At 38.3% G+C, this 25,213-nt stretch overlaps 1 protein-coding gene across 1 annotated transcript in view; it reads right to left on the minus strand.

The window, feature by feature from the left end:
• Nucleotides 1–25,213, minus strand: part of TTC29 (tetratricopeptide repeat domain 29) — a 157,135-nt gene that overhangs the window by 81,859 nt on the left and 50,063 nt on the right. The window contains exon 5 of the mRNA XM_065877199.1: nt 7,819–8,031. Within this exon, the coding sequence (XP_065733271.1) occupies nt 7,819–8,031 (213 nt within the window). The remainder of the gene's footprint in view (nt 1–7,818; nt 8,032–25,213) is intronic.

The following is a 25,213-nucleotide window of genomic DNA, read 5'->3' on the forward strand; positions in this document are numbered from 1 at the left end:
CAGAGGATGAGGGCCGACTGGCACTCACCAGCCCGAGAGGCTTGTCTGCTCCCCCGCCAGGGCGGGCGGGGCTGGGAGCTGAGGCTCGGGCTTCGGTCGGAGCGCCGGGAGAGGACTGGGGTTGGCGGCGTGAACACAGCCTGCAGGGGGTTAGTGCGCCACGGCTAGCCGGGAGGGAGTCCGGGAAAAAGTCTGGACCTGCCAAAGAGACTTTTTCTTCCCTCTTTGTTTCCTGGTGCGTGGAGGGGATTAACAGCGCTGCTTAAAGGAGCTCCAGAGACGGGCGCGAGCCGCGGCTAAAAGCGCGGACCCCAGAGACGGGCCTGAGACGCTAAGGCGGCTGCTGCCGCCGCCACCAAGAAGCCTGTGTGTGAGCACAAGTCACTATCCACACCCCCCTTCCGGGGAGCCTGTGCAGCCTGCCACTGCCAGGGTCCCGGGATCCAGGGACAACTTACCCGGGAGAACGCACGGCGTGCTTCAGGCTGGTGCAATGTCATGCTGGCCTCTGCCGCCGCAGGCCCGCCCCGCACGCCGTGCCCCTCCCTCCCCGCGGCCTGAGTGAGACAGAGGCCCCGAATCAGCGGCTCCTTTAACCCCGTCCTGTCTGAGCGAAGAACAGACGCCCTCCAGTGACCTACACGCAAAGGCGGGGCCAAATCCAAAGCTGAGCCCCTGGGAGCTGTGAGAACAAAGAAGAGAAAGGGAAATCTCTCCCAGCAGCCTCAGGAGCAGCGGATTAAAGCTCCAGGATCAACTTGATGTACCCTGCCATCTGTGGAATACCTGAATAGACAACGAGTCATCCCAAATTGAGGAGGTGGACTTTGAGAGCAAGATTTATGATTTCTTCCACTTTTCCTCTTTTTGTGAGTGTGTCTGTGTATGCCTCTGTGTGAGATTTTGTCTGTATAGCTTTGCTTCCACCATTTGTCCTAGGGTTCTATCCGTCCGTTTTTTTATATTTGTTTGTTTTTTAATTTTTTTCTTAATAATTTTTTTATTTTAATAACCTTATTATATTTTATCTTACTTTATTTTATTTTACTTTATATTCTTTCTTTCTTTTTTCGTTCCTTCCCTCCCTCCTTCCTTCCTCCCTCCCACCCTCCCTCCTTTCTTTCTTTCTACTTCTACTAATTCTTTCTTTCTACTTTTTCTCCCTTTTATTCTGAGCCGTGTGGATGAAAGGCTCTTTGTGCTGCAGCCAGGAGTCAGTGCTGTACCTCTGAGGTGGGAGAGCCAACTTCAGGACACTGGTCCACAAGAGACCTCCCAGCTCCACATAATATCAAACAGCAAAAATCTCCCAGAGATCTCCATCTCAACACCAACACCCAGCTTCACTCAACCACCAGCAAGCTACAGTGCTGGACACCCTATGCCAAAACACTAGTAAGACAGGAACACAACCCCACCCATTAGCAGAGAGGCTGCCTAAAATCATACTAAGTCCACAGACACCCCAAAACACACAACCAGACGTGGACCTGCCCACCAGAAAGACAATATCCAGCCTCATCCACCAGAACACAGGCACTAGTCCCCTCCACCAGGAAGCCTACACAACCCACTGAACCAACCTTAGACACTGGGGACAGACACCAAAAACAACGGGTACTATGAACCTGCAGCCTGCAAAAAGAAGACCCCAAACACAGTAAGATAAGCAAAATGAGAAGACAGAAAAACACACAGAAAATGAAGGAGCAAGATAAAAACCCACCAGACCTAACAAATGAAGAGGAAATAGGCAGTCTACCTGAAAAAGAATTCAGAATAATGATAGTAAAGATAGTAAAGATGATCCAAAATCTTGGAAATAGAATTGACAAAATGCAAGAAACATTTAACAAGGACCTAGAAGAACTAAATGTGAAACAAACAATGTTGAATACAATAAATGAAATGAAAAATACTCTAGATGGGATCAATAGCAGAATAACTGAGGTAGAAGAACGGATAAGTGACCTGGAAGATAAAATAGTGGAAATAACTACTGCAGAGCAGAATAAAGAAAAAAGAATGAAAATAACTGAGGACAGTCTCAGAGACCTCTGGGACAACATTGAATGCACCAACATCCGAATTATAGGGGTTCCAGAAGAAGAAGAGAAAAAGAAAGGGACTGAGAAAATATTTGAAGAGATTCTAGTTGAAAACTTCCCTAATATGGGAAAGGAAATAGTTAATCAAGTCCAGGAAGCACAGAGAGTCCCATACAGGATAAATCCAAGGAGAAATATGCCAAGACACATATTAATCAAACTGTCAAAAATTAAATACAAAGAAAACATAATAAAGGCAGCAAGGGAAAAACAACAAATAACACACAAGGGAATCCCCATAAGGTTAACAGCACCACCAAACCAGCTCTACAACAACTGCTAAAGGAACTTCTCTAGGCAAGAAACACAAGAGAAGGAAAAGACCTACAATAACGAACCCAAAACAATTAAGAAAATGGGAATAGGAACATACATATTGATAATTACCTTAATGTAAATGGACTAAATGCTCCCACCAAAAGACACAGATTGGCTGAATGGATACAAAAACAAGACCCATATATTTGCTGTCTACCAGAGACCCACTTCAGACCTAGAGACACATACAGACTGAAAGTAAGGGTATGGAAAAAGATATTTCATGCAAATGGAAACCAAAATAAAGCTGGAGTAGCAATTCTCATATCAGACAAAATAGACTTTAAAGACTACTAGAAGAGACAAAGAGGGACACTACATAATGATCAAGGGATCGATCCAAGAAGATATAACAATTGTAAATATTTATGCACCCAACATAGGAGCACCACAATACATAAGGCAAATACTAACAGCCATAAAACGGGAAATCAACAGTAACACATTCATAGTAGGGGACTTTAACACCCCACTTTCACCAATGGACAGATCATCCAAAATGAAAATAAATAAGGAAACAGAAGCTTTAAATGATATATTAAACAAGATGGACCTAATTGATATTTATAGGACATTGCATCCAAAAACAACAGAATACACATTTTTCTCAAGTGCTCATGGAACATTCTCCAGGATAGATCATATCTTGGGTCACAAATCAAGCCTTGGTAAATTTAAGAAAATTGAAATTGTATCAAGTATCTTTTTCGACCACAACGCTATGAGACTAAATATCAATTACAGGAAAAGATCTGTAAAAAATACAAACACATGGAGGCTAAACAATACACTACTTAATAACGAAGTGATCATTGAAGAAATCAAAGAGGAAATAAAAAATACCTAGAAACAAATGACAATGGAGACACAATGACCCAAAACCTATGGGATACAGCAAAAGCAGTTCTAAGAGGGAAGTTTATAGCAATACAATCTCACCTCAAGAAACAAGAAAAATGTCAAATAAACAATCTAACCCTACACTTAAAACAACTATAGAAAGAAGAACAAAAAAACCCCCAAAGTTAGCAGAAGGAAAGAAATCATAAAAATCAGATCAGAAATAAATGAAAAAGAAATGAAGGAAACAATAGCAAAGATCAATAAAACTAAAAGCTGGTTTTTTGAGAAGTTAAACAAAATAGATAAACCATTAGCCAGACTCATCAAGATAAAAAGGGAGGAGACTCAAATCAATAGAATTAGAAATGAAAAAGGAGAAGTAACAACTGACACTGCAGAAATACAAAAGATCATGAGAGATTACTACAAGCAACTCTATGCCAATAAAATGGACAACCTGGAAGAAATGGACAAATTCTTAGAAATGCACAACCTGCCAAGAGTGAATCAGGAATAAAGAGAAAATATGAACAGACCAATCACAAGCACTGAAACTGAAACTGTGATTAAAAATCTTCCAACAAACAAAAGCCCAGGACCAGATGGCTTCACAGGCGAATTCTATCAAACATTTAGAGAAGACCTAACACCTATCCTTCTCAAACTCTTGCAAAATATAGCAGAGGGAGGAACACACCCAAACTCATTCTACGAGGCCACCATCACCCTGATACCAAAACCAGACAAGGATGTCACAAAGAAAGAAAACTACAGGCCAATATCACTGATGAACATAGATGCAAAAATCCTCAACAAAATACTAGCAAACAGAATCCAACAGCACAATAAACAGATCATACACCATGATCAAGTGGGGTTTATTCCAGGAATGCAAGGATTCTTCAATATATGCAAATCAATCAACGTGATACACCATATTAACAAATTGAAGGAGAAAAACCACATGATCATCTCAATAGAATGCAGAGAAAGCTTTCAAAAAAATTCAACACCCATTTATGATAAAAACCCTGCAGAAAGTAGGCATAGAGGGAACTTTCCTCAACATAATAAAGGCTATATATGACAAACCCACAGCCAACATCGTCCTCAATGGTGAAAAACTGAAAGCATTTCCACTAAGATCAGGAACAAGACAAGGTTGCCCACTCTAACCACTCTTATTCAACATAGTTTTGGAAGTTTTAGCCACAGCAATCAGAGAAGAAAAGGAAATAAAAGAAATCCATATCGGAAAAGAAGAAGTAAAGCTGTCACTGTTTGCAGATGACATGATACTATACATAGAGAATCCTAAAGATGCTACCAGAAACCTACTACAGCTAATCAATGAATTTGGTAAAGTAGCAAGATACAAAATTAATGCACACAAATCTCTGGCATTCCTATACACTAATGATGAAAAATCTGAAAGTGAAATCAAGAAAACACTCCCATTTACTACTGCAACAAAAAGAATAAAATATCTAGGAATAAACCTACCTAAGGAGACAAAAGACCTGTATGCAGCAAATTATAAGACACTGATGAAAGATATTAAAGATGATACAAATAGATGGAGAGATATACCATGTTCTTGGATTGGAAGAATCAATATTGTGCAAATGACTCTACTACCCAAAGCAATCTACAGATTCAATGCAATCCCAATCCCTATCAAACTACTACTGGCATTTTTCACAGAAGTAGAACAAAAAATTTCACAATTTGTATGGAAACACAAAAGACCCCGAATAGCCAAAGCAATCTTGAGAACAAAAAACGGAGCTGGAGGAATCAGGCTCCCTGACTTCAGACTATACTACAAAGCTACAGTAATCAAGACAGTATGGTACTGGCACAAAAACAGAAAGATAGATCAATGGAACAGGATAGAAAGCCCAGAGATAAATCCACGCACATATGGTCACCTTATCTTTGATAAAGGAGGCAGGAATGTACAGTGGAGAAAGGACAGCCTCTTCAATAAGTGGTGCTGGGAAAACTGGACAGGTACATGTAAAAGTATGGGATTAGATCATTCCCTAACACCATACAGAAAAATAAGCTCAAAATGGATTAAAGACCTAAATGTAAGGCCAGACACTATCAAACTCATAGAGGAAAATATAGGCCGGACACTGTATGACATAAATCACAGCAAGATCCTTTTTGACCCACCTCCTAGAGAAATGGAAATAAAAACAAAAATAAACAAATGGGACCCAATGAAACTTCAAAGCTTTTGCACAGCAAAGGAAACCATAAAAAAGACAACCCTCAGAATGGGAGAAAATATTTGCAAATGAAGCAACTGACAAAGGATTAATCTCCAAAATTTATAAGCAGCTCATGCAGCTGAATAACAAAAAAAACCATCCCAATCCAATAATGGGCAGAAGACCTAAATAGACATTTCTCCAAAGAAGATATACAGACTGCCAACAAACACATGAAAGAATGCTCAACATCACTAATCATTAGAGAAATGCAAATCAAAACTACAATGAGATATCATCTCATACCAGTCAGAATGGCCATCATCAAAAAATCTAGTAACAATAAATGCTGGAGAGGGTGTGGAGAAAAGGGAACACTCTTGCACTGTTGGTGGGAATGTAAATTGATACAGCCACTGTGGAGAACAGTATGGAGGTTCCTTAAAAAACTACAAATAGAACTACCATATGACCCAGCAATCCCACTACTGGGCATATACCCTGAGAAAACGATAATTCAAAAAGAGTCATGTACCAAAATGTTCATTACGGCTCTATTTACAATAGCCTGGAGATGGAAACAACCTGAGTGTCCATCAACAGATGGACACAGATAAAGAAGATGTGGCACATATATACAATGGAATATTACTCAGCCATAAAAAGAAACGAAATTGAGCTATTTGTAATGAGGTGGATAGACCTAGAGTCTGTCATACAGAGTGAAGTAAGTCAGAAAGAGAGAGACAAATACCGTATGCTAACACATATATATGGAATTTAAGAAAAAAAAATGTCATGAAGAACCTAGTGGTAAGACAGGAATAAAGACACAGACCTACTAGAGAATGGACTTGAGGATATGGGGAGGGGGAGGGGTAAGCTGTGACAAAGCGAGAGAGAGACATGGACATATATACACTACCAAACGTAAGGTAGATAGCTAGTGGGAAGCAGCCGCATAGCACAGGGAGATCAGCTCAGTGCTTTGTGACCACCTAGAGGGGTGGGATAGGGAGGGTGGGAGGGACGGAGACGCAAGAGGGAAGAGATATGGGAACATATGTATATATATAACTGATTCATTTTGTTGTAAAGCAGAAACTAACATACCATTGTAAAGCAATTATACTCCAATAAAGATGTGTAAAAAAATCCACATAACTTTTCACGTGACTAAATTTAGCTGCTGAAATTGATCTAAGAGCTAACTATTTATCTCAGTGTGTACCCCTTTGGGGAAGGTACTAGATCACCATTCACTCAGAAGCAGTTCATTCAATGGGATACATCTTTCACTGGGGGTGATGTCCTATGGGTAATTTAACTAATATTACTTTTAAAAATTAACAGAGAGAATAAGCTAAGATTTTACTTTCATTCTTTAAAAAATTAAAATCAAACCCAGAAAATCAGTCCTGTTTACTCCATATAAGCCATTTGTTACTCAATAAGCCAACTGATTAAATATGTCCACGAGCTAATGAACTTAGTTCAAGAGCGTAACTTCCATCTTTTTCTCCTTCATGAAAAGTAATTTATTAATATACTACTCTGAGGTCACAAAATATCCTTGCATCTCACAAAGTAAAAGCTTATGAGTATATGTTCCAATTTTTTTCTTTATATTTTATACATATTTTAATGATAATAGAATATTAAGGATGTGATCAGCTGTCACAAAAGCATTTTCACTGCTGTAAGCGTGCATACAAATCACCTGGAGATCTTGCAAACCTGCAGGTTCTGATGCAGTCGGTCTGGGGTGGGGCCTGAGATGCTGCGTTTCTTATAAGCTTCCTGGTGATGCTGATGCTGCCAGTCCAAAGGCCACACACTTTGACAGGCATGGGTCTAAAATATATTAAAGTTCTATCTTCCTGTTACTCTTAACTAAATATTTATCATATCTTTCCTATTACCCGACAATAGGGAATTTACAAACAATGAAAGGTCTCTCAGATTGTAAGGAATATATGACCTTAAGCGCACACACACACACACACACACACACACACACACACACACACACACAGAGTTAACTTTTGCAAATGACCTTACCTTCTCATCATGGGTTTACTGTTTTATAACATTATTCCCAGAGGGTTGCAATTTTGGAGATAAAGCTTTCAAGAAACTAATGGATTTCTTGCTGTCAGCACTAAGGCCCCTCTGTTTTACAGTGAAATTTGAAAGTATATTGATGGCATTTGTCCCTGCATTTCATAGGAAATAATCACCCAAACACTTGACAATTTTTACCTCCCTCTTGGGAGAAGCAGTACCTGCCCATTAAAGGCAGCAACGTGAGAGTGCTCTTTTCCACCCACCTTCTTTGGCTATTTCAGAAGCTTTTATAAGAATTCTGATGGCCTGTTTGTATTCTTTATTTTCCAGCATTTTGTCTGAGAGTAATCTGTAAGTCCTCAGGAGACTCTCACAGGCCAACAAGTTGAGAACGCGGCCTGTCTCATCCTTCCATATCCGTCCCTGCGTCAATTGATGGAAGGCCTCATAATGCTCCGCAGCTTCCAGAAGCTGACCTGAAGAATAAAAGCCATTCCTAAATACAAACCACAGGCCAGAACATATTTTCAAATATTTTGCATACATCTTGTGCTTTACTATTAAAGTGTGTGTGGGCGGGGAGAGAACAACGGAATGCAGCCAAGTATTTCTAAGGCTGAAGAGGACTTCAGCTGGGAAAGGAGCTATCTCAATTTGGACCTCAGATTCAGCACTGATTTTGAATGGACACCCGCTAAAGGGATATACTTGGGCTAGCAGAAATTGAGGAGAATTGCAAATGTTTAAAGACGGTGTGAATGTAAAGTAATAATTATTAATAACAATCATATTAGCTAACATTTATTCAACATTATATATGCAAGGAACTGTGCTGTGCACTTTATATGCATTACTCATTTAATTGTCAAAACAGGCCTGTGGAAAAGAGATTGTTATGATTCCATTTTAAGGTAGAAAAGAGTGAGGTTAAGAATTCTGTGCAAGATTGCCTGGCCAGTGGCTTAGTAGGTCCAGGCAGTCTGATTCCAGAGCCCACACTCTAAACCACTTTCTTGCACTGCTTTCCCAACAGAAAGCAGTTCTTCATTCTCGAGAATTCAGGTGTCTTGAGAAAGGATGCAACTGTTACAAATTTCAAATTTAAGTATTATGGAGCTTTAAACTACTTCTCAACGTTTGATTGGACTTTCCAAGTTATTTAATTTTAAAATTACAATGTAACTTAACTGCCCTTCTCAATTATATTTTATAATATAGCCCGAAATATATCTTCTCAAAGCCAAAACTCTAAATTAACTTTAAGTCATTTGATTCCTTGAAATGTGAGCAAGCACGTTTCTGGAAGGGTAGTTTGTAGTTCCATGATACAGATTGTATTTTACTTGTGAATTGCCTTGTAGAAATGCACACAAAATCCTGTAATGTAAATGCTCCTTTATGGTATTGGAGTTACCTAATTGGAATGAACTGGAAAATCACTTACATCTAGGCATTTCAACAGTCGTAGTTAAGAGTGAGTGCAGGCTCCAAACAGACAGCCTGAATCCCTATACCAGTTTTACCATTTTTGCTGTTTAGCCTCAGGTTAATTACTACACTCTCTGTGCCCAAATTTAATTCTTCTGCAAGTAAGATTATAGTGTAACTATTCAAGGTGTTATCGTGAGAAATGAATTAATACCTGTTCAATATCTGATACAGAGTAGGTACTCAATAAACACAGCTGCTGTTACCAGCTGGCACAGTGAGAATATTTTTAAAAACCCACAGGCCAATTGGATTATCGCCACTATTTATTTTCCCTTTCTTTAAGTACAACATAGTCTTCCTGCAAAATATGTAGTTGAGTCCTTATGACAATATTATCACAACTCATTAAATTAACCTATGTAGGCCATATTAGGCTCAATACATTTCCTCAAATAAGATGCACTGCATATTACAGATTGGACATTCCAGGATACTGTAGCCACTGCCATCACTATTGTATATAATTTCCTCCTATTTTTGCACTGAATTTGCTATCAGAATAAATATTAAAAATGCACAAAGACAAATAGTATTTTAAAGGAAACACAACAGAGATGTATAATCAGCAAATAAGCTGTACAAAAATTCAGTAAAGACATGGCCAGTCTGAGTCCCATGCAGAAGGAGGGCATATCAGGAAAGATACATAGAGAGAGGCGGGTGTGTGCTTCTGAGCTGTTTATAAACTTGTATTATGAAATTTCCACATGATAAAAGACTACAAAGCCATAAATATATTACAGAAGAATATCTGATTACATGGACAGGTGCTTATGATAAGTGAAAATACTGAAAAACGTCAGATAACATTTACAAAGCATTATCAGTGTTATATGGGTGATGAATTGGTTTCTTTTCTGCTTTTTTTCCGGATTATTGGCATTTTCTAATGTTTCTATCATCAAAATGTGTTCAGTTTGTAAAGAGAAATATATAATGGAAACTATTTTAAAATTAATGCCCAGTCCTTTTTCATTTTGATGCAAATACTGAAGGTTGAAGTTTACTGTTCTATCTTTACATTTAACTGACAATTTTTCTCTTACCTCCCACAAAAGCAGGCATAGTTTTTCACCTCTCTCCTGCAGCACCTCTGCCAGAAACACCTTTCTCCAAATACCCAGGACTCTCGTTTCTTTTTTAAAACTCGAATGGAGCGTTGACATATATGTATGTTATGTTTCCTCTGTTAACTATATTTCTGCCTGTAAAGTATAGCTCTGTATCCCTGGAAAGATGTATACGAGAGTTCTTTTTTTTATCCAGCATCCATCTATTTATAAAGTATGGATACATATTTCTTTTTGGCCATGTGAATAGGGGCAAGTGGATACAGGGAACTGTGAGTAAACCAGGTAGTTCCAGAAAAACTTGGGACCTTAAGGAGACTAGGAAGGGCCTAACAGCATCTGTGGTCACACACAGTAACCATATGGAAAGAGGGTCCAAAAGTGCATTATAAAATAACAGATTCACTAAGAATTCCAGGAGGAGAGCCAGGAGATGAAGCTTTGGATAACCCAACTAATTACAATGAGGTGCAAATGAGGCATAATGATGTAAATAGCATATGAGAACTGATAGCTGGGTCCAAGATTTGATCCACATGGTGGAAGAAAGGGGAGGTAAGTAGAGGGGAGGGTGAAAGTGGGGAAAGGATATGTGGAGGAAATGCGGAGAGGGCTGAAGTGGGGGAAGGGGGGAGACAAAGGTGGGGACCATGTCTCTGTATTCCAAACAAGCCAGACTTCCCTCTGTTACTGATATGATTAGGTTTCCTGCACAGGCTAAGCAGAAATGAAATGGGAGGTTCTCGGGACATTGGTTTCAATTGGCTACTATGGAAGGGGGCCTTGGAATGATTGAGAAACAGACTTTTCAGTTGAGTTTGAATTTTGCTTGAGTACTTGGGACTAGTATCAGTGTACTGCTTAGGTCATGAATATCTGCCAAGGTTCAGCTCTTACAAGGACATATTTGAAGTCTGCCATGACGAAGGAGCAGTCCAAGACGCTTGGGTAAAAGGAACAGGGAGCTACTATTTCTTGAAGGCCTACTGGGTGCTAGTCAAAATGGAACGTTTTTTTCCCCAGACATTATCTTATTTAACCTTCCAAAACTGGTGCAGTAAATATGACTTTTCTTTTGCACCAAAGAGAAAACCGAGGCTCACAAACATTTAATGACTCAAATAGCTAAAAAGTGATATTTGGGATTTAAACCCAGGATCACCAAATGCCCACACAACTTAGTTCTGCCACATTACGTACAAGTCAGAAAACTTGGGTGGAGTAAGTTAGATTCTCTGGACATAAATATCTGAAGTTAAAAACAATGCTTGAGTTATGTGATTTCTAGTCTCTACCAGTTCTATAATTCTGTGACTCTACTCAGGCAATCACAAGATCCTCCAACATGAAAGAACAGATACTGGCCACTGATGTGCTTCTCATTGGTCTACCTGAAGGAGTCTGACGTAAAAACAGCTCTGTAACCTGCATCTAAATTCTCTAACCTAAACCGTGAGGTGACATCCATGGGGTGATGCCACCTAGGATGTCCCATACTTAGTCCTAACCTGTGGTCACAGGTTATTCATGGTTTCATGTCCCCTTCCTTAACCACTTTGCCACAGAGGAGGTCACTGGGGATTGTGATCAGCACAGCACGGTTTTTAAATTTTATTTTTTATTTAAAAATTTTTATTGGAGTTTAGTTAATTTACAATGTTGTGTTAGTTTCACGTGCACAGCAAAGTGATTCAGTTATACATATACATGTATCCATTCTTTTTAGATTTTTTTCCCATACAGGTTATTAAAGAATATTGAGTAGAGTTTCCTGTGCTACCCAGTAGGCCCTTACTAGTTATCTATTTTATATATAGTAGTGATTAGCACTGTTTTAAACCAAGGTGAATACGTAGAAGAAGAAGAGTTTTCCAGCCCTTCTCAGATGTAGGGAATCGTTTCTGAAGTTATTTGGTGGCAAATAGGACTATAAGTAAGCCAGCAAGGATTTGATCCAAATAATCAGAAGCACACAAATGACCAGGCTGAAATTTCTAAAGGCTGGTCAGAATTTGAAAGTACATATTATAATATGGTATAATATTTGATTTTAAAATATTAAAATATGTCTACACTATGAAGGGAGCATAGTAGTTTAAATAGGCAAGTATTTCCCTTTAAGCATGATTAACAATGATATCATTTCCATGCAATTTATATTTCCAACTATGAACAAGATTTTAAAGGTTTTCTTACTTTCTGAGTAAAGACTCATATTACTATTGACTAGATATTTATTTATATATTTATTTATATATTTATATTTATTTATTTATTTTGTGGTACGTGGGCCTCTCACTGTCGAGGCCTCTCCCGTTGCGGAGCACAGGCTCCGGACGTGCAGGCTCAGCGGCCATGGCTCACAGGCCCAGCCGCTCCGCGGCATGTGGGATCTTCCCGGACCGGGGCACAAACCCGCGTCCCCTGCATCGGCAGGCGGACTCTCAACCACTGCGCCACCAGGGAAGCCCTAAGCTGACTCTTAAAAAAAAAAAAAAAAATTTTTTTTAATTAAACATTTTTTTCAGTTATATATATACACACAGAGTATATATATGTGTATATATTTCAGATTGTTTTCTGTTATAGGTCATTACAAATATTGAATATTGTTCCCTGTGCTATACAGTGAATCCCTGTTGCATATCTGTTGTATGTATAGTAGTTTTTATCTGTTAATCTCATACTCCTCATTTATCCCCCGCCTTCTCCTTCTTGGTAACCATAAGTTTGTTTTCTATATCTGTGAGTCTGTTTCTGTTTCGTACATAGATTCATTTGCATTGTTTTTTAGATTCCACACATGTAAGTGATATATAATATTTGTCTTTGTCTGACATTCGCTTAGTATGATAATCTCTAGGTCCATCCATATTGCTGCAAATGGCAATATTTCATTCTTTTTTATGGCTGAGTAATATTCCATTATATATATATCTATAGATATCTATAGATATATATAGATATATACACACCACATCTTATTAAACCAATCATCTGTTGATGGGCCCTTTGGGTTTCTTCCATGTCTTGGTTATTGTAAATAGTCTAAGCTCACTTTTTTTTTTTTCCTGAGGGCTTTCTCTAGTTGCGGCAAGTGGGGGCCACTCTTCATCGCAGTGCGCGGGCCTCTCACTATTGCGGCCTCTCTTGTTGCGGAGCACAGGCTCCAGATGTGCAGGCTCAGTAATTGTGGCTCACGGGCCCAGTTGCTCCGCGGCATGTGGGATTTTCCCAGACCAGGGCTCGAACCCGTGTCCCCTGCATTGGTAGGCAGATTCTCAACCACTGCGCTACCAGGGAAGCCCTAAGCTCACTTTTATTTATTTATTTTTTTGTTTTTGTTTTTTTGCGGTACGCGGGCCTCTCACTGTTGTGGCCTCTCCTGTTGCGGAGCACAGGCTCCAGACGCACAGGCTCAGCGGCCATGGCTCACGGGCCCAGCCGCTCCGCGGCATGTGGGATCTTCCCGGACCAGGGCACGAATCCGCGTCCCGTGCATCGGCAGGCGGACTTTCAACCACTGCTCCACCGGGGCAGCCCTAGATATTTATTAAGACATAATGCATCCTGTTTTTATCTGAAATTTTTAAATTTAATATACCTGAGAGAAATGTTGTAAGTGGTCATTCTGACACTACACATGTAAATACAAATGAACATCATAAACCAGATTTTCAAATTTGGCTCATGGCAAACCTTTATAGCTTCTTCACGGTGTTCATGTGTTGTCTGCCCTTTGTTACCAAATAAACTTTAATATATCAGGACCAGACAAGATTCCCAGATCCCACCATCAATCTTCTTGAAGGACAAGCGTCTAGATAATCGTCCCTCTGTGGAATTCACAAGTGTTAACATTATTTTTCATTGAGAAAGAGGGCAGAGAGAAGAAGAAGAATTACACCAAGGTATCACAAAAGTAAAAGTTTACTGAAAACAGAAAAGAGAAGAGCACATTCATAGATGTTAAAGGTATCCTGAGGGGAAATGAGCTTTATCTTGTTGCACCAGGAATTACTCATCACTATGAGTAACAAACATCACAGGAGTAACTGTGACAAGAAAGGCATACTAACCATTGTTCAGCGAAGTGCCTGGTTCTATGCTAAGAAAAAAATCCAGTGTCCACTAATATTTCACATGAATCAGGGAAGAAAATGGAGCCAAGATGTTTTGTGGGAGTGACCGGTGGTGACCTTCCACCCATACCATCAGTAATGGATTTAGCTCAAGAACATGAGATAGTATCAGAAAACACATCATGGGAGACACTGAACAATTGTGTAAGACAAGAATCCAGGCATGGATAGAAGTAGCCTCAGTCTCGTTTTTTTCTTTTGGTTTGCTTTAGTTTTTTTTTAAACAATTATATAACATCTACATAAACGACAATGTTGTATGCATTTATAGTTTTTCACCCAAAAGAAAGTGTACTCTTAAAATAAAACTATTACAAAGGAGCTTCACTTTACCTAAAGCCCACATAAACAACAAACCTAGCCATTTATTTAAAAATACGAACAAAACCCAAACAATGTTGTAAACTGCAAAATGTCTGGTATGATGTTAAGATAAATACTACACAGAGAAAATAAGATTTTATACATTTGGGTATTACCCAGGTTGTTGCTTACCCCTCTTCCCTGGTACAACATCTCTGAAAGTTTATAGATATTTGTTGTATCACAGCAGATGTCTAGAACAAATATTAAGCAAAGGAGAATGTATATGATCTCTCCCATTTTAGTTTTTTTTTAAAGTAGGAAGATTGACTAGATATTAACACAAATGGGTTTAAATGTGAAGCTGCCATAAAAGCAAGAACATAAATGTAATTCTCCCAGCCGCTATTTTGATGCACATTTTTGATTCCATGAATATTTTATGAAATGGCCCAAACTAAAGCCATATAACATTCCTGCATTACTGATGCTTGCGCCCGTAAGCTACGAACATTAGAGGCATGATTGAGTGCATTAAAATGAACTCGTTCAGCAGTGCATTGATTACTTGAAGGGGGAGGGAAAAGAAAAAAGAAAAAAAAGAAGAAGTTGCTCCACTTAAGAAAACAGCAAACAAATCTAAAGTTTGCAATATAATAAAGGCGTAAGCAAGTTTGAAATAAAATTTCCTAAATAGAGTGTGACTCTGTCTAGACCTGACATTAATTAGGCAAGGTGTTAATTATGTCCAAAAATGGCTCTGGTATCGTTCAGGTAATTTCAAATGTCACAATCTCTAAGATGCCCAGGCGGGCCTGCTTTAGCTCCATGCATCAGCAATTCTGAAAATAGCTAATTATTTCCTTTTCTATCAACTTGCACACTTGCCAGTAAAAATAACGCTACAGGAAAAATTGCATGAAAATAATTTGACAGGTCCGTAAGGCCTATTTCTTCAGCAGCCCTGGTATAAGTTATAAGCATATTTAGTTGTAAATGGTGCACATTTGTTGAAGAATTTAGGGAAATATTCCACTTTGGTTTAAAACAACAACCTAAAGGAACAATAAAGCTTTTTGTATATTATATTACATTTTAATCTGGAGCTCCTGGACCTCTTTGGCGGTTAAGTTACTATTCTGTGCAACGTAGACATAAAATCTGCTGGAAGCAAATTGAACAGCAGAAAAAAGAGAAATATGTTATTGCCTTTTTGTAAAAACAAAAGACATTGCTTTCCATTTCAGTTTAACTGCATGAGCAATTTATATTATCTTTAGGTTGTAACATTCAATTATGATAATTATAACGGCACCATACACACTGAAATATTAAGGGCTCGTCATACTTCCCAATGGAAACTATCACTTTCAAGGGTTTATCTCTCGTCAGGGGAGATTTGCTCTGTACTATAACCCACTGCACACCATTGCAAAATGGAATGCTGGAAAACAAAGATTGGGTTTCTGTAACTCAATGGCTTCCCTAATAAACTGGGAAGAAAATGTGCCCATACTTTTGAGTAGCTGCTTTGGGATACTTAGAAGAAATTTGAAGTGTTATTTAAAAAATGGAATCCTTTATCATTTTGAGCAAAGATTTCAGACAGACATTACAGGAATGCTATCATATCCCTGTTAAAGAGTACAGGTCACTAAACCAGACAATGAAAAGGATCCCAGGAAGACAGGAAGCCAGGTGTGGGTGAAACTCACCAGAGGCTTTATCACTGATGTTGGCAATACTGGTGAGTTAATTTTTAAATTCCAGAAAATTTGCCTGGACTTTTCAAATATTCTGGAGGAACTGTTATTAATTGTTGTTGTTTGTGATTTTAGATTACTGAATTGTGGTCAGGGATGGACATGGTGCCCAAACTTGTCATAATAAACTTGTCATACTAAACCTCAGATGGTAGTTTCCATCCAAGTGTTATAATTTCTAAGGATTAAGCATTGGGCAGTTTTGCTTTTAAATGCTCACAATTGGAAGTATTGAAATCACTCAAATAATTTTTAAAAATGTAAACCACTTGTATAATGAATAAACAATAGGAAATTGATACTAGCCATTAAAAAGCTTATAAACATTCCACCTCATCTCAAAATACTAAGTAAAATGTGTCGACAAGTGTAAAAGTCGGAGGAGAAATAAAGTCAATATTGACATTAGATCAGCTAATGAATTCTATTGCTCTGGACTTAATCAATAATGTAATTCTTGCTTGAATTATAGATTGCTCATGATTTTAAATAAACCACATTCGGATTGTGTGTACTATATGCTTATATGAGCAAAGAGAAAGGTGTAGAGCGTATTTGCCAAAGTATCAGTATTGATTCTCTTATGGGAGATGGTGGCGAGTGAGGATATTAACTTTTCCCCTTTACATTGTCGCTCTGATTGACAACATGCATGTGCAAATTTTGGATATTACAAAAACCTAATTAACTGAAAGTAATCTATTTAGGTGAGTATGGAGGGAGAAAAATAATATTAGTGGAGCCCTTACCATCATATGCCTAGCATGAATAGTAACTGATATATATGTGTGTGTATATATATATTTATACATATATAAGTATCTACATCTTATTTTAAATTTTTATTTATTTTTTACTGAGGTATAGTTGATTTACAATATTATATTAGTTTCAGTTGTACAACAGAGTGATTCCAAATTGTTGTAGATTATTTAATGTTATAAATTATTGGCTATATTCCCTGTGTTGTGCAATACATCCTTGTAGCTTATTTATTTTGTACATTGTAGTTTGTACCTCGTAACTCCCTACCCTTCTCTTGCCCCTCTCCCCTTCCCTCTCTCCACTGGTAACCACTAGTTTGTTCTCTGTATGTGTGAGTCCATTTCTATTTTGTTATTGTCATTTGTTAATTTTTTTAGATTCCATATATACGCGATAATAGTATCTATATTTTAGGGATGGAGAAAATGAGCCTCAGGGGTTTTCTTGCCTAAATTTCACATACCAAGCAGGTGGCAGAGCTGATGCCCAAAGCTCATGATGGCTTTATCTGCTCAAGGTGACCCCTCTTTGGAAACTGTACAAGGAGGACAGTTTGACTTAAAAGCAAAGGCCAAGGTTTAAACCTGAGCACCATGATATCATTGGGCCCCTCGCACCCTTTCTTTAAGGGCTCTGAAACAAGGACAGCAATGCCAACCTCAGGGTATGACTGTAACAGGCACTAAAAGAGCTGCGTCGGCACCCTGCAAAGTGCCTGGTGCTTTGCGGACGTTCAGTAAGTTTTCATGCCATTTTATCTATTTTTTTTTTCAGGTTTGCCATTTGGAGCCATATCTGGATGAGCCTGTTGTGTGGAATGCTTCAACGTCAAAACGTTATGCAACAGTGTCGCTTATTCAAATGGAAAGCCTTTTAAGACACTAGTTGGAAACAGCACACTTCATCCAACTTGCGCCCAGCACCCCTCTCACTCTTGGTGAGTGGTACCTCCTAGGAGCAGTGCCTCTTCTCAGAGAGTCAGAGGAGATACTGCGTCCAGAAGGGTGAATCAGTGGGGCAGGAACTGCAGATTCAGTGCAGCGATTCAAGACCTCCTTGCAAAGCTTTGAAAAAGAGAAACCCGCTACAGAGCAGGCACCTCTGAATGAGGCTTCCTCTGCGTGCTACTCCTTAAGCAGTAAATAATTAAAACACCCTGAAAAAGACAGGTAAAATACAAGCCACAATGTCAGTAACACAGACATGAAAGAGAAGGGGAAAAAAATGAATTAAAAAAAGGCAATGAAATAATTCATTTGAAGCTCTAATAAAGTTTCATTTGCAGTCTTGTTTAAAGATATATCAGACTTTAGGGATGTAACCTAATTACATTTTTATTCTAAGTTCCATTCAAAGATCTTGGACTTTGATTCTTTAACACAGATCAAACATGGAATAATTTTCTTGTGGCTATCAATACTTAAAAAGGATCTCTTCATTAAATACTATAAGGTCTTAGGAACGTGTACACATAGTAGATGGAGAATAAACTGACATGCCCTTAAAAGTGACAGTTAATTTATGTAGAAATAGCGATGCTAATTCACTTAACTTCTGGAAAAAAAAAAAACTTTTTAACTATGACGTTCACTTTTATTCAAATATAAAGTGACTCAGTTTCTAATACTGATCAAATCAGATGCCCCTCAGAAAACATATACTAGTGCCCACTTTCTAAATCCATTTTTGGAATTTACCTGGAAAATGAAATCCTGGAAGTAGCAAGTCTTGCAATCTTGCAGAGATTAAAGGGGAGATGCTTCAACAGGCCTACAGTCAACCCAAGAGCCTTAGTGATGGGTGGGTGTGTGAGAGTAATCAATGCTCATACTTAGACACTTTCTGGATTGGCTTTACTTCATATTGTTACTAGGAAACCTCAATGGAATAACGCCTTTGCTCTTCCAGAGAATCTTTTTGGAAAAGTTTCCTCCAAAGGGAAACTTTAAGATGCTAAATTAGAAGCAGTTTAAAAGTGGGGGAAAACAAACAAACAGGACTTATTTTTTTAACTATGAAGAGGAAAAAAATGTTCCCAATGAACAGGCAGAGTTGTACTAGAGGTATGAACAGGTAGGGCAAGTACAGTAGGACTTAAAGAGGCCAGCGGGAAAGCCAGCAGAGTTTTGGTCATGATTCAGTGGCAACCATTGGGAGGTTTTGTTACAGTTGGTTTTTGTTTGTTTTCCCTGTTTTGAAATATCCACAGTGTCCACCAGTGAATCTACTTTCAAGGATAAACATGGAATATGATGTCCTTTGTTGATTCAAGTGCTGTTTTCTCTTACAGTGTTCTGTATGTAATGGAAGCTTCATTGTTACAAATTTTAAAATATGATAGTAATTTAAATAGAAAATAAGAGTTGTTTAAAACCAAAAATAACCGTATTATGCTTGTCAAAATCTATTAATAGCAAATAACAAAGATGTCATTTTCTCACCACTGTTTGGTACATGAATAAACTACTAGGTTTAGAAAGACAAAAGAAAAATTTGAATCTTCACTATATTTAGGATGACCAATTCCTCCAGGTTTGCCCGGACATTTTTTGTTCCTACCCCAAAAGTGTGGAGTCCTGGGAACCCCCTGATTCTCAGGCAAATGGGATGATCAGTCTCTGAAACACTGACCCAAAATACAAAGAATTTTGAAAATATAATTGAGTAAAACACAAAAGTGATATTTAGCGAAAGCATAACGCAGTATGTGTCTTACTTGTTTTATGGGCAAAAATATTACATCAGCATGAATGAAATACTACATGGAAAAATCTTAAAAATTACTAACAATGACACCATCAGTCAATGAAAATGTTTTTTTGGTCAAGCATCATTCTACTCCTTATCCATGCATAATTTTTACACAGTTATAAAGAGGTTACTATAGTTAGTTTGCCTATCTAAATTATTTTATTAGAACTATTACTTTCCATATTAAATATTTCCATAACTGCATTATAAAAGGCTGCATGATATTTTTTTGCGGGGGGATGTATACTTTAATCATCTGTCTAGTGCTTTTATATTTAGATTATTTCTCCACTATAAATAATGTTTCAATGAACCCCTTCATGTATTTTTCTATATTGAATTTTTTTTAAATTTCTACAAGTGAAATTAATAGATAAAGATGTATGGAAAATTTTGTAGTTCCTATGCATTGCCATATTACTGTCCAAAACCATTTAAATGATTCATATTATCACCAGCAATACACATAAGTATTATTTTAACAAACCATGATTGCTTTGTTTTCGCATTTTACAAATATTTCACAATTATTCAAACTGATTTTTAGAGAAGTTAGCTATTTTCCTATATGTTCATTACATATCATATTTCCTTTTTGGCAAATTATCTGTTTGTATCCCTTTTCTACTCATTACAGTGGTCTTAACATTTTCCTTACCAACTGATGTATTCATTACACAGAATACACCTACTAATTTCTTTGTAATATATGCTGCATATAAAGTTATTTTTTCTCCTTTCTCCCACCCCCTACTCCATATCTGAATACTGTCTCTTCTGTTGAAATGTCTGGAATTCATCCTTTCCATCGATTCAGCCAGCAGACTGGCTCACTCCTTATCAGTCTTAATGCCTCCTTAATCTTCCCCTGCTTCTAGTTCCCCCAGTTCTAGGTTACCCCACCACAATTACTGGACAACCTAATTCATACATGGATTCCACCAAATGACAAAAAGCTTTGTTGTAAAACCACCCAAGCCTTCCGGTCCCCACTCACTCAGTTTGCTAGTCATTTTCTTTTCCACTTTGCTCTCCATATTTGGAAGGCCCTCTATACAGTATTAACCTTTATGGATTTAGTTTTCTTAGAGAACCATCCTTTATATGTGTAATCTGGATAGGCTAAAATGGCAGCAGAAATTAAGTCATGAGGGAGTCATGTCACTGGTACTCCCTGATGGAATGGGCTTCTCACTGAGCACTCCAGGGCATCTGGAGGGGTAGGGCTGGGGAAGGACCATGGAGGCAAATGGTTGGACAAGTTGGCAAATGACAGAGGACACAGAAAAGGAGATACAATTTTTTTTATTCATAATTTTGTGAGGGCCAGTTTTTTTTTTTTCAGAAGCCTTTTCTTGTGACAATCTAAGTAAAAATAAATGCAGGAAAAATAAACCCAGAAGGTCAACTTTGTGAGGTGTCCGCTGAGCAAACCTTTGTCTAGGGAGGTGTTGTTGGGGAGTGGGAAAGACACTGAACCAAAGATCTGAGGACACAGGGTCCCGCCTTGGCTCTGACAGGCTTTAGTTGTCATTTAACCTCTCAGAATCCTATTTTCTGCAAATCTGAAAGGGGAATAATATCTCCTACCTCATTCATGAGAAAAAGCATGACATCTGTATCATCTATATCTACTAATACACCTTTCTATATGTGACTGCCATTATGTACGTTGAAGATACGTCTGATTTGTTCTATGCCTGCCTAAATGTTAGTTAAACCAGTTTGCAGAGCCATGCACATATAGAGATGTTTGTGTGTATTTGTGTTGAGTATGACACAGAGAGTGGAGAGGGAGCTGACATGAATGTAGAACTCTGAATCCAAGTCTTGTGCCTGCTACTAACAAAATATGTGGCCATGGCAAAATTGTTTCATTACTCTGTTTCAGCTTCTTCATCTAGTAGATTAGGGTCTGGAACAGATGACTTTTAAGACCTAATATGGCTCTAACATTCATTCATCTAAAAGAATTAAACAACATAATTTCCCAACCCAGTTTTCAACAATTGAGAACAATTTTACAATCTACTAAATACATGTCTACCTGTTAATCCATAGAAAAGGTTTTTCCTGACCCTTAGGGCCACCCTTATATCATCCCTTCCTGAACATCAACTGCAGGAATCATGAACACATATAAAATTAATCCCTCAGAGAACGATTCTCTTCTATTTCCCACCCAAGCTACTACCCTTCAAAGGGTTTCCTCATTTGTATGCAGTAGCCCAGCATCCAAGTGGTACAACAAGGACAAGCATAAAAAGCCTGCAAGCCCTAGAGACCAAGAGAATACATACCTACTAAGCACCTACTGCACAAACAAAAGTTACCCTACCACTTGGAAAGGCAGCAGGCAAGTTATTCATGGAAGCAAGGCCTCCCGTCTCCAGATAGGCTTAATGTTCTGAAGGAAGAGTAAAGAAGTTGACAGTTTTTAAGGACTGAACTTTCAGTAGACATTTAAGTGACCACAAAAGTCAGAGCTGGACGTGAACTCAGAGCAAAGAGCATCTGCTCCCACTGCCTCATTTTACAGACGAGGAGAGCAAGATCCACAATGATTAAATAACTTACCCAGATACACAGTTACTTAGCAAGTGGCAGTGCCCAAAGAGAGTCTAAGTTTACTGCCCAATCTAATAGTTCTTCCTCTGCTAGACTTCATCTCTAATCTGATGCTCAAATGCTGTTAGGTTAACTGTGCAGACCAAGATAGTCATCCAACGTCAATCATCCAACCATCACTAATTTAATCTCTGTTATGAATTTGCAGGCTTCCGACTTATATCTTTATAAAAGCTTTTGTCCCATATTTCTAATATCCCTGTAGATTTGGGCTTCCCTTACTATTGGAAAAACCATCAATAATTAACATTTCCTCCCACTTTTCGACATGATAATAATATCATTGGATCTCTAATAGTTCTTTAATCATCACCATTTTTTTTCTTACCAACTGTAAAAACCTTCTGTCCTTTTCAATACTTTTTAATTCAATGAAATCTTTAAAATTAGCTAGTTCCCTCCCCATTAAAAAATAACACACGCACAAGATAACCAATTCTAATAGTGCAAAACGGCGTATAATGCAAAATACCTCCTGCCATTCCACATCATTGGTGCCCTTCTCTGGGGTAGCCTCAGTTGAGATTTTGTGTATTTGATGGGTTTTAAATCTTCTCAACAGCGTTTACATCTCTATTAATTTTTAATAAAATGAAAGAGAAAATAAAACACCACACTAAAAACTGATATATCCTTTGCATTTCTTTTAGTTATTAAGGCTGTTTTTCTAAAGAAACTGGCAAACATTATTCCATGACAAAATAGAAATTACCATGAAATATCTATCAATTTTGATGTGGCATCTTTGATGATATTAAAATCTTTGATGATATTAATTGTATTTTAACCTTTTTTTGGAGAACTGAATACTGTGATAATAAACTTCATTTCAAATGCTGAAGAATAAAAGTATTCACCAAATGAAGTGATATTTATAATAGAATATAGAATAAGGTAAAAAGCCAAAACTCTAGGAAGAGATTGTTTACATCAGATTCTAAGGAGTTTTTAAAAATTGCCTTATATTATTTTAGATAGTATTCTCACAATAAATGTTCTGTCAGAATTTAAAATGAAAGAACATTACATTTTTCACATGTCAAATCATATCACTCCACCATTATTATATTCCTTTATTTTTTCCTAAAATAACATCTTTTTTATTTTTTTAGTTAAGAAAAGTCACTGACACTACATTGAATATTGTACCGGTTTCCTGAAGCTGCCATAACAGTACCACAAACTGGGTGGCTTAAACTGGGGGCTGGAAGTCCAAAATCAAGTTGTGGATTTGCAGGGCTGGTTCCTCCTCAGGACTGAGGGGGGAGAATCTGTTCAGTGTCTCCCTCCTAGCTTTTGGTAGCAGGTGTTTCTTGGTTTGTAGATGGTGTTCTCTCTATATCTTCACATAATCTTCTCTCTGAACATGTCTCTCTTTGTGCCCAAATTTCCCCTTTTTATAAGGATACCAGTCATATTGGATTAGGGCCACCCTAATAACTTCATATTAACTTGATTGTCTGCAAAGATCCTATTTCCAAATAAGGTCACATTCATGGGTAGTGGAGGTTAAGGTTAAGAATTCAACATCTTTTGGGGGTTCCACAATGCAACTCATGACAAATAGGGTTGAAATTTTTTCTCTCAAATGAGAAAGCAGAAAGTACCAGCATCCCATGCAATACTTGTCCTGTCTTGGCTGTGTAGTTACTAAAACCATTCAGCACCAACACTGGGGAAGGAAAGCCAAGCAGTGCAGCACATGTGACTCTATGACAAGAGACTGCAGGCTGGGTGTGAAAAGGCTTACCCCACCAAACACGGAGACAACTAGAATCACAGACACAGTTACGAGCAAGGTGTGTGTGGGAGCCCAAGCCAGTGGCAAATCTGAGCTCAAAGCAGAGAGGAGACAGGGTGGTATGGAGGGCTCCTTTATCTTCTGAAGGACCCACTGGGAGAGGCATCAAATGAAGGATGGGGTCTCATGGTCTGGCAGATGATGGATTTGAAAATATGGAGTGTACACAGAGAGATAAAGAAGGGAAGGTGGGAGGGAAGAAAGCCAGATGGATGGTGGCGATGATGAAAAGGGTTTCAGAAGTGTATTAGTCAAACTTTGGGGTGGATGGATCGAGCAGAGCTAGAAACTACTCTGAACCATGTTGAGGCCCAGTTCTGTGTCATGATCAATTGTAAAAGGCACTGCCAATAATTTTTATAACAAAAAACAACCAAACTTGTGGAATGGTTTGCTTTTTTTTTACATATAATGATGATCTGTTATTATCCATTTTAAAAAGTCCTCTTTATTTGAATCCCAATGTGCTTTCTAGGTGGGAGAGAGAGGCTGTAGGACTTCAGGGAGCACATGACCCTCAGCCTATTTCCGTTTGACCACAGCCCATAATCTGTGGTGGTGTTACTACTTCTGCTTCCGGGGCAGGATGCGTGTGTTGGGATTTCAGCAGTCTCATAAGAATGCTCTCTAGGTCAACATTAACAATCATATTTGCTTCCCTGAGAAACTAGGTTGAGAATGGCAGCCATCCTGCACAGAATCACTGCCCCAAGGCTGGGGCAGCTGGAAGATAAAAATAAAAAAGATATAGAAGCTCATGAACAATAGGTGGTGAGCAGGGGTACAGGGATTTTTTTTCTTTTGAGCAGATATACTGACATGGTTTGAGGCCACCAAATGTTTCTACAGGCAGAACACGAGAGTCTGTGTGCCCATGGTGGGGATCTACAGGTAACACATCTCTCTAAAGCTGTTCTTCAGCAATGGAAGCCTGTTCTGGGAAT

Source organism: Phocoena phocoena, chromosome 5 (genome assembly GCF_963924675.1).
Source record: "Phocoena phocoena chromosome 5, mPhoPho1.1, whole genome shotgun sequence".
Lineage (NCBI taxonomy): Eukaryota > Metazoa > Chordata > Mammalia > Artiodactyla > Phocoenidae > Phocoena > Phocoena phocoena.